This window comes from Camelina sativa, chromosome 10 (assembly GCF_030686135.1).
Source record: "Camelina sativa cultivar CO46 ecotype springtype chromosome 10, ASM3068613v1".
In the NCBI taxonomy this organism is placed as follows: domain Eukaryota; kingdom Viridiplantae; phylum Streptophyta; class Magnoliopsida; order Brassicales; family Brassicaceae; genus Camelina; species Camelina sativa.
The window spans coordinates 20,194,058-20,205,172 of NC_141889.1; the positions used below are offsets into that span (position 1 = coordinate 20,194,058).

Genomic DNA, 11,115 nt, shown 5'->3' on the forward strand with positions numbered 1-11,115 from the left:
CATTGACTAGCCCAATGGTTGTGAGGAGCCTTGATTTGGATAAAGATCCATTCGGTCCAAAGAAGAACAATGAAGAAGTTCTTGGTCCTGAAGTGCCATACCTTAGTGCTATAGGAGCGTTAATGTTCTTGGCTAGCCACACTAGACCAGACATATGTTTTGCCGTGAACCTCCTAGCTAGATTTAGCTCTTGTCCAACCCGAAGGCATTGGGACGGTATTAAACATATATTACGTTACCTACAAAGAACGTTAGATTTGGGTTTATATTATACTAACTATAACAAAGAAGGTTTAGTTGGTTTTGCTGATGCAGGTTATTTATCGGATCCACATAGTGCAAGGTCTCAAACCGGCTACGTGTTTACGCACGGTGGTATAGTAATTTCATGGCGTTCGATGAAACAGACCATTGCGGCCACATCATCTAATCATGCTGAAATCCTAGCTATGCATGAAGCCAGCCGAGAGTGTGTGTGGTTGAGGTCGATGACTCAACACATCCGATCAGATTGTGGAATGGCCGATGACAAGGAAGCAACTATTATATATGAGAACAATACGGCCTGCATCGCACAGCTCAAGGAAGGATTATTAAGGGAGATCAGACGAAGCATATTTTACCAAAGTTCTTCTTCACACATGAACTACAAAAGGCCGGAGAATTTCAAGTGGTACAAGTTCCTTCATGCGACAATTCAGCTGATCTCTTCACCAAGTCATTACCGACATCAACATTCAAGAAGCTCGCGCACCAGATTGGAATGCGGAGGCTTAAGGACTTACAATGATGCTTAGAACAGGGAGAGCAATGCATGCTGTACTCTTTTTCCTTCACCATGGTTTTGTCCCAATGGGTTTTCCTGGTAAGGTTTTAATGAGGCAGCACCCCCAAGCGTATTGCGTTGATCCTTTAGCATCAGCACGGTTATGTCATCCAAGGGGGAGTGTTGTAAAACACTTGAAGTTGACTTCCATAACCGGCCCATACACAGCCTATACATGTCCTAGTGTTTAAGGCCCATGGCCGAAGGCCCATGGCCGAAGGCCCATTGCCTATTTCCTATTCATAGTCGGTTTATGTTTAAGCCTTTGCTTTACTATATATATGTAACCTCATAAACGATTTAATCAATAAGAATAAGAAGAGAAAACCTCCTTCGAGTTTCTCTAGTTTACAACAAATTTATTTATTTAAAGGATAATTTAGGCATAATCAACAATTTACCAAAAAAAACAAAAGGCATAGATGGACAAATTTAAAAATAAACATCCTTTTAAATCAAAATTCCCTAAATTTATCTATTCTTTTACAATTTACACTTAAACTAAATTAATTCTTTCACACATACAAATATATATATATATATACAGTGGCGGATCCAGAACATATTTTTATATGGGGCACAAACTATAAATGACAGTTAATTCACAAAAAAAAATCTTTAAATCATGACAAAAAGGAGGAATTGAACTCAAGACCTTGGGAATACCATGTGGTAACTTAAACCAAATTAGCTAGAAACACTATATTAACCACTAACATTTATTAAAGTACTAAAATATGTATAGGGCACCTGTCCTACTAACGTTGTGAGTAGATCCGCCCCTATATATATATATATATATTATAAGTAAAATATATATATATATATATAATATGTATATATTTTCATATTGTACATCATTCTAATGTTTTTTCTTGCTTATATCTAATACATTTTTTACCAGATAATATAAATAATGTATACATATTAGCATATATTATAAATTTTAAGTCATAAGAATTTCTATTTTACCTTTATTTAGATAATTAATAAACTAAACTAAACTGAAACTTTTCTCACTTTTCTATCATACAAAATTTTTATAATATTACACATAATTTTTTGTTGTCTTTATAATGAAAAATGTTCTTAAACAATCTACAACATAACTAATATTTTACTAATCACGACTTTAGTACTGCACAAGCTACATCCAAAATTTAATTACAATGTTTGTTAATTTTAGTTGAGTTCTTGGATGATGTCTATGTCTTTGCATGATTTAGTGTTTATATTATGCCAAAGAATTATTTATTTATATTTTATTCTGTGTAAAATAGTTTTTAATTTCTAGAAATTTTCTATTTTTATTTCTAATTCATATGACTCTTAATATAAATTGAAATATTAATATTTAATTCAGAATCATGCTTACGGTCAAAATCATTGTAACAACCTGTCTTGTGGACCCTACTAGACTCACTGCTAGCTTGGCCTAAAGCTGGCCCTGCAGGGCATCGATCCTAACCCCTCACCGTGGCAATTGGTGACAGCTTGTCATGTGGGAAGGTTGTTAAAAGATGGGGACCAGGGTTCGAGGAACGCCTGGCGCATCAATAACCTACTGTGGATTTGGATGAGTAGTTCCATTTGCCACGGTGAGGGGTTAGGATCGATGCCCTACAGGGCCAGCTTGAGGTCCGTTGGGGCGGCTAGCGGTGGGCTAGTGGAGTCCATGGGACGGGTTGTTACATAAGTAGGGTATTGGTGCGCCAGGCGTTCCTCGAACCCTGGCCCTCACCCTTTATCAACCTTCCCACAGGACAAGTTGCCACCAATTGACCTGCAGATCAATTGGTTACAACTTCTCATGTGAGAAGGTTGATAAAAGGTGAGGACCATGGTTCTAGGAATGTCTGGCGCACCAATAACCTAATGTGGATTTGGATGATTAGTTTAATTTGCCACGGTGAGAGGTTAGGATCGATGCCCTACAAGGTCAGCTTTGGGCCTATGGGGGCAAGCTAGCAGTGAGGCTAGTGGAGTCCACGGGACGGGTTGTTACAATCATAAAGATCTCACACCAAAAAAATATACTGTAAGTAACTCGTTAGACCATCTCCATTCAAGTAATCCACTTAGGTTACTTTAATCTTAATTAATTATATAAATTATACTAAACTAATTAAAGTAACTCACTTAGAAACTTAAACAAAATCATCTCTCCACTAGAGAAACTCACATAGGTTACTCAAGCATTTAAATAATAATTTAATATTTAAAATAGTAAATAATAAAATTTTACAAAATTCGGAATAATAAACATATATTACAAAATTTGGGAAATTAAACATATTTTACAAAATTCGGAAAAGATTTATTGTTGTTTGCACCAAATTTTTGCCAGATATGCTCAATCAAGTCGTTTTTCAAAAGATCATGCATTTGTGGATCATGAACGTCATTTCGAATGCCCATCATTAGTTCCGCTTCCTTCATTGTGATAGAACTCTGATGGTTCGTAGAAATTGTACTCATGTCGTTCGTCTTCCACTATCATATTATGCAATATGATACATGCTCTCATTATTTTGCCTATTTTTCTTTTATCCCAAAAAAGTGCGGGATTCTTCACAATTGCAAACCTAGCTTGCAAGACTCCAAATGCACGCTCTACATCTTTCCGGCATGCTTCTTGACATTGAGCAAAAAGTTTTGCTTTTTGGCCTTGTGGAAGTAAATCGATTGGATGAAAGTCGCCCAATTGGGATAGATACCGTCAGTGAGGTAGTACGCTATTTTGTATTGCCATCCATTGACAAAGTATGTAACTCTTGGAGCTTTGCCTTCTAGGATATCATCAAACACCGGTGAGCGGTCCAACACATTAATATCATTTAACGTACCTGGTGGACCGAAAAATGAGTGCCAAATCCATAAATCTTGCGATGCCACAGCCACTAGTATGATTGTCGGTTTTCCAGATCCACGTGAATATTGTCCTTTACATGCAGTGGGACAATTCTTCCACTCCCAGTGCATACAATCTATACTCCCTACCATTTCGGGGAAACCGCGATGTTCTCCAATATTAAGTAATCGTTGGAGGTCTTCTGCTGTTGAACTTCTAAGATACTCGTCTCCAAAAATATTTATTACTCCTTCCACAAATTTTTCAAGGCATTTGTGGGCGGTTATTTCAGCGAATCGTAGATATTCATCCAGTGCATCTGTCGAACATCCGTATTCCATCATACGAATAGCTGCCGTACATTTTTGAAGTGCAGAAAGACCCAGCCTTCCAGTAGCATCTCGTCTTTGTCTGAAGTATGGGACTCCATTCTCAATAGTATTGACAATACATATGAACAATGGTTTGTTCATTCTAAATCGACGGTGGAACATTCCGTGATTGTAAGTCGGATTCCTCACTAAAATAATCATTCCATAGCCGAGTGTGGCCTTCTTCGCCGTCTCTATTAATGTGCACTCTGCGAAATATTGGAGCTGATGGAACGTCTTGGTGAGTGTAGTTGTATTGAATCTCACCCACTATATTATCGACTTCATCATCTACCATTTCATCAACTTCTGTATCAGAACTCCAATTAGACATTTCTTGATAATTTGGCTTTGTGTATGGGTATTATGTCTTGGGAAATTTGTTTATTTTGTGATAGAAATGGGCTTATAGTATGAATGAGATAGTAATGATAGTTATGGAGATTGTGTAACAAGAAGAACTGAAGTTACAAGAAAAGGAATGATATGAATTGGAAGAGAAGAAGCGGATGAAATGAAGTTACTCAAACAATTGTTCAATATATAGACTTAACAAAAGACACAAAAAAATAAAACCCTTTCACGGGTTGGACAAACCGTGAGTGTCCTTGACAAAGGCCATACAATCCACACAAAGGCCAAAAGCCATACAATGCACACAAAGGCCAAAAGCCATACAATGCATATAAAGGGGAAAAGTCATATCAATCTTACAAAAGGCTAAACCATACAACCCTTTGAAAAGGCAAAAGCCGAGTACACATAACCCTACAGACCTACGGATAGCAAATGTGACACTAAAACACAACACCCATCACGGGTCTCCAACATCAACACATCATAGTCAACAAGACAGCTTCTTCCTTTCGATTGACATCATCACGACTTGGAACCTGAAACACAATTAGAAGACAATATGAGTTAAACACAACCACAAATTTATTACATACCAAATGTAAAACACAAACCGGTTAGTTAAACACGAACACAACAAGTTACATAAGCAATAAAACGTAACCCGAAACCTAAATGTTGGACATTTGATCAAGGAGTTTGTCTCTAAGGCGTTCTTCAGCAGGGGTTAGTTCACTCTTGTTAACCAAACTATATAGCAATCTCATTTTGTCGTGCCTTTCTTTAGCCGCTTGTTCTTGATCCTTCATTGATATGATCTTATGTAGCTTAACCACTGAACCATCCTCCACTTCATTACTCATTGTCGGTTTCCTCCCTTTTTCCTTGGAAGCTTTAACCCCCAGAGGCCTCATTTCAGCTCCATCATTGCTCGAACCGGGTATGTATGCTCCTTCTGGAACAAGCTTAGTCAGCTTATGGCTACATTCCTCCGTGATCCATTTCTGATCATTCTTGAGTTCCCTCCAGCAATGTCCTAGATAAAATGGCTTCTTCTGATCATTCTTGTAAAGCTCATACGCCATGCTAATGACATCATCTTCTGATTCTCCACTCTTCTTTCTTGAACTCGCTTGTGTGTAACACCCACCAAAATTGTTGACTTGGTGGTTTATCTTGCTCCACCTAGCCTTACATTGCGAAGGACCTCTTGCGTTTGAACCGGATGCACCATCATTTGATTTGTAATAATCTGCAATCCTCTTCGAGAAACTATTTAGCCGCTGATCGTTACTGACAACAGGATCTTTGCTAGTGTTTAACCAAGCGCTTATGAGATTCAGATCCTCCTCTGCACTCCACCGCTTCCTAACTCCTCTGCCTCTGTCTTCTTCAGTCTCATCTACTGTAACCTCGATACACTCTTCAGATTGAGATGCAGGGCTAAAGTGAACTGGCTGAGAAGAAAAGGACTGGCTAAAGTGAAGTGGCTGAGAAGAGAAGGAAGAGGTAAAGTGGACAGGCTGAGAAGAGAATGTATTTGGAAGAATCGGATTCTCAGAACCGTTTGAGTCTTTTTGAGAATTCAAAAGATCAACAAAATATGGCTGTGGAAAACGATTAAGGTTTCTTGGATCTATTGCTTGTGTTTATGAAAGCTGATGTAAAACGAGAAGGGTTTCTAGGATAAAAAGTTAATGGTTTTTGGAAGTGCTTAACAATAACGGTTTATAATGAGGTCAAGGTTAGTTGCGCTTTAAACCTAAAGGTTTATTGTGGTAAAGCAAACTGAGTGATTAGTATCAAAGAGATATATTTTTCAGTATATCTCTTTGAGTAGACATGTTGTAAGAGATACACTTTCTCAGTAAATCTCAATGGCTAAAAGTATTCAAAAAGCTGATGTTTAAAGTCAAAACTATATTCAAAGACCATCATTTGCTTTGTTGAAACTTTTTAAACACAACCGCAACACTTGATCAAAAAAACAACTGCACTTGAACAAATTTTAATCACAACCGCAAACTCAAACACTTGAGCAAACAAAACAATAACATGTGGCAAAACATGTACCACAAAAGCAAACTCAAACCACTCCATACAACAAGACAACAACCCTTGAGCAAATTTTAATCACAAACTGAATCTGAAACACTTGATGCAAATAAGACAACAATAGTTTCGGAAATTTAAAAGCCAAACGAGTTTAAAAAAATATTTAAACACTTGACCAAATAAAACAATAAATACGTAGGTCACAATCTATAACACAATTACAAACATAGCACAAACATAACACTTCAAGAACATCAATAAAGCAACTAACTCTTGCCAACACACAAACTCAAACATAATCTAACAACAACATATCAAAGCTAGAGTACCATACCTTGGATGGTTAAGAGAATCCAACCGCTGTATCCATTTCATGGATACCACTCTTCACCATTTAACCTCGCACAAAACAATACAAAAGGGTCAATATTAATCACATAATAACTTATACAAAACATAAACCGAAATACATTCTATTCCTAATAAGAACAACAAACTGGTTCACTCTACAAGCTATAACAAAAAGGACAAACATATCTAATCTCATAAACAATGAATCAGACAATCAATCGATTATAACCGAAACCAGTTAACCCTCCACACAAAGCTCAAAATCAATTGAACATCAAAATAATCTCATGTTCTACGCCTAATCAGTCAAATCAACATAAAACAATCACCATTCAAACAATCATTTGAATTAATCTGATACCAATTAAAGACCACCTGATATGAATCAACAAAACATGCAATAAATCGGAGATAAGAACACGAACCTTCTCTCTCCGAATCGTTAGCCAGTGGACCTCGCCATTCGCTGTAGGCCACCAGAAGTAACCTCTGTCGTCATTGTCCCACCACAAGAACCCCGCCGTCGTTTCTCGTGAGAACCCAACCGTCAATTCTAACGGTTCCACCGATCTGGAAGCCATCCCCTCCGGGTCACCAACAACCAACCAGTTTAAGCCGGAAAAATCAATGGATTCGACGTCAATCCATTGATTTTTCCGATTACAGAAAAATCGCATCTTCATCCACCGTTACATTCGAGAGAAAAGAGAGAGAAGTCGGGGGAAGAAAAGAAAAAAATGAGGAAAAAATAAGAAAAACGCTTTTATATTTACTCACCCACCATTCATCAGTCGCCACGTAGCGTTCCTAAAGGGATTCTCTCAATCCTTCCTACAGCAGCGATTCTCGGCTAACCGGACCCATAAATGGTTTTTAATTGTTTTTTTGGGGCCCAAATCCATGGGCAATCCACTGAGTAATTGCGAGTGGAGATGGTCTTAGCGCCAACACTTTTGTTTCATATAACAGTAAGTAATTTGACTATGTGTAAATGACAGTTTGTCCCGAATTACATTTTTTGACTTTTTTACACTAGCGTAGGAGTTGTTTACACTTTACACTAAAAACATTAAAACGAAATTGGTATTGGAATAAATGGAACTTTTTATTACTATAACTAAAGCATTGTGTAACAAAAAGAAAAAAAAGCATAAAGAAACAAAGACGTCTACTCTTTTCTTTCAGTCCCTCGCTACTAAGCATGTTCACATATCACTCACTTTGTATGATATATTATTAGAGTGGTCCTCTGAAGTTTGTATATATGCCACTTGCTCAACTAATCTCTCTCTCTCTCTCTCTCACCCTCTCTCCCCACAATCCTCTTAAGCTCAATTCGTGAAGATGAAGATCCTGGTCATATTTTTCCACAGCTTTCTTGAACTTTTTTTGTTTTCATTTCCTTTTAACCAATATAGCTAAACAAAATCTCTAGTTAGCATTTTGGAAACAAAGAAAAAGCTCAAGAAAGCTGTGGGAAAACATGACAATTCAGGGTTTCCTCCATTTGATTCAACTGTTCCTTCAGATTCTTCCAAAGTTGTTAATTTATCATAAATTGATGAAGGTATGATTACAGTTTCCACTTTATTTCTGAATTCAAGACATACGACAATTCTTTAGATACATAGTTATACACATAATCATTGACGTACATACAGAAGAAATTAATTATTAACATCACTGTTATATGGATGGCAATTAGACTATGTTTAGTACAAAATTATATAAACGATTATATTACTCCTAGTTCCTTTGCTACATATTATTATTATTATTATTATTGGGATATAAGAATTAATTTGTTCTCAAACATTACTGAATTCGTGCAGCGCCTCGATCGTTCCTCCTAGTTTTTCTTTTCTCAAAATTCTTATTATGTTGTTGATAAGTCTGTAATATTGATATCCTTTAAAAGGTCTATAAATATGTATATGAAAATTATCACAAAAGAAAGAAAAAAAAGAAAGGTCTATAAATGAAACGAGGAACGAAGCTTTGGTGAGTTTCCAGTTCTGCAAATGGTGTACATGACCTTTTGCATTTCATTGGAAAAGGTTATATCTGACGTCACTCTAACCACTCCACCTCATACTGTAAATGGTATACGTTATATTTGTTGTGTAATATATGGATGGGCATGTATACATCGTGGCTTAATTTTGTAACTATATGTACACATACGTTCATTTACATATATATAATTAGTATAATTTTGGATCTCTATGTTATTTTACTCACATGTGACAGTACGTACACATCATCCAAATTATGTTTCTATACATCATGTATATGTGTGGTCATATATAAAGCTGTCTCTACGTATATACATACGTACTTCTTTTTTACGGCAGTTTTATTATTGATACATACAATAAAATACAAAAGCATGCATTACTACATAACATACACATTGTATGGGCATGCACATGTGCATGTGCATGTCCTGAAGAGAAGGAATTGTCAGTAATTTAACTTGGAGTTGGACGTGTCTTCCTCTGTCAATTCCCTTTTTTTTTTTTTTTTGCTTTTTCACATCAAATCAACATCCTGTTTCCGTTTCTCGTAAGTGCTTTGTTTTCCTAATCAGTTTTTTCATAGATATGTCCTTTAACTTCAATGTATACGATTCATCATCTCAATGCCCAAATTTGTTATACAAACTTCTTTTATAAATACTACTCCCAGTTCTGAATTTTTGTTAAAAAAAGGTTTCGAAATAAAAGGAAAATTATAGAAATGTAAAATGATCAGTTTGGTAAAGAATTTGCTAGCCTAGACATGAGGCATAAGTTACATATGTTTTTTTTTTTACATCGTACTTGAATCCGAGATTGTTCCTTAGTCATGAGTTAAAAGGAATACTGGTAATAACTGATGATGAGATATAGATCTTGTATAGTGAAAACCAATTATTCAGAATAGTAAAAGCTTTTGTCCTTCGATTTTTAATTTATGATAAAAACAGATCTGAGGATGATTGCGTTGTTGTGGGTCTTGTTTGTTTTCCACTGATTCCAAAACCTTTCGACGTGAAAATTATTTGATTGGCTAATAGCCTAATGCAATGGGATATATGAGAGAGAGAGAGAGAGAGAGAGAGAGAGAGAGAGAGAGAGAGAGAGAGAGAGAGAGAGAGAAGATGGCCAACGCTTTGAAAGCGAAGCTTTTGTCAATTTATGATCAGAAAAAGGAACCTATTGATTCCGATCTCCTAGGAGTGTAGCAAACCCTTGTTTTCGGGAATTGAGAGGTCGACTTTTAAACCAAAAAATAGCAAGTGCATCGTGAATACATTTGTAGCACAATTTTTTTTTATTGTTGTAATCATTGATATGTAAAATCAAAAGAATCTAAGACCAAAAAATAAAAGTGATTTTTTTTTAAAGAAGAACATAAAAGAACCATGATTACGAGACTTGAATCATCTTTGAAAAAAAAAAAATTGTTGTAACGGATCACGGATGAAGCTTACCAAGCTAGTTTCGAACTATCTTGTCATTACTACGAATTACGTGGCTAGAAGGCATGTAGAGTTGTTGATGGCGCTTTATGCTAAGCTCTTTGAAAACATGATCAATACAATAAAGCTCTATAAATAATAATATCATAATTATGATAATTTATCAATTTAGAGAGTTAATAATCTATACCAATAAAAAGTAGGGATGTTAATTCAAAGGGTTCTTTGAAAAAATATATATAATAATGAAAAAAAAAGAAACAAGGGAGAGAAACGGTATTGAAGTTGCTAAGTGAAGCAACGTTTCTCTTATGTGTCAGTTTTTAAATGGTTATTATTAATAAAAGGTAATAAATATATATAAATGATTAAAATAATATTTTTTATTTTTATTAAAGAAACGTGACCACATTGCTCCAGTAATGATGTTATAAGGCGTCTACCTAAGCTTTAAAACCACCAATAGTGATTAGACACCTCACTAATTAACATTTTTAAAATTTTCAGAATTTTCTATATTAAAAATTATTTCAAACAACCTATCAGGATTTGACATGTCATTCATTAACATTTTTTAAATTTACAGAATTTTTTAGAAAAAAGAAAATTTTAAATTTATGGAAATAAAAGAACTATGCACAATATCCCACATCAGCTAGAATTTTTTTAGACAATGGTTCAGAACCAATATAAATAAGATTAATATGCTACCAACAACGAATGAGCATGAAAACTTGATTTATGAGGCGTCTAAGTTTAAAAGTTTTATATTCGGTTTGATCCAGTTTTTTATTTGATCAAATTAAAACTTCAAAAAGTTTCAAAAAAATATATTATAATATTT

At 35.4% G+C, this 11,115-nt stretch overlaps 1 protein-coding gene and 1 long non-coding RNA gene across 2 annotated transcripts; both read right to left on the bottom strand.

Annotated features, from left to right (window-relative positions):
* Window positions 1-3,439: 3,439 nt before the first annotated feature.
* LOC104720470 (uncharacterized) lies at window positions 3,440-4,150 on the bottom strand. The gene has a single exon (XM_010438370.1). The coding sequence runs from the start codon at window positions 4,148-4,150 to the stop codon at window positions 3,440-3,442; it is 711 nt and encodes a 236-aa protein (XP_010436672.1).
* A 501-nt stretch (window positions 4,151-4,651) lies between these two features.
* LOC147936284 (uncharacterized) lies at window positions 4,652-7,518 on the bottom strand. Its single transcript, XR_015568063.1, has 2 exons — window positions 6,792-7,518; window positions 4,652-4,941 (listed from the first exon to the last, which is right to left on the bottom strand). It is a non-coding gene; the product is annotated as an uncharacterized LOC147936284 (long non-coding RNA).
* Window positions 7,519-11,115: the final 3,597 nt, after the last annotated feature.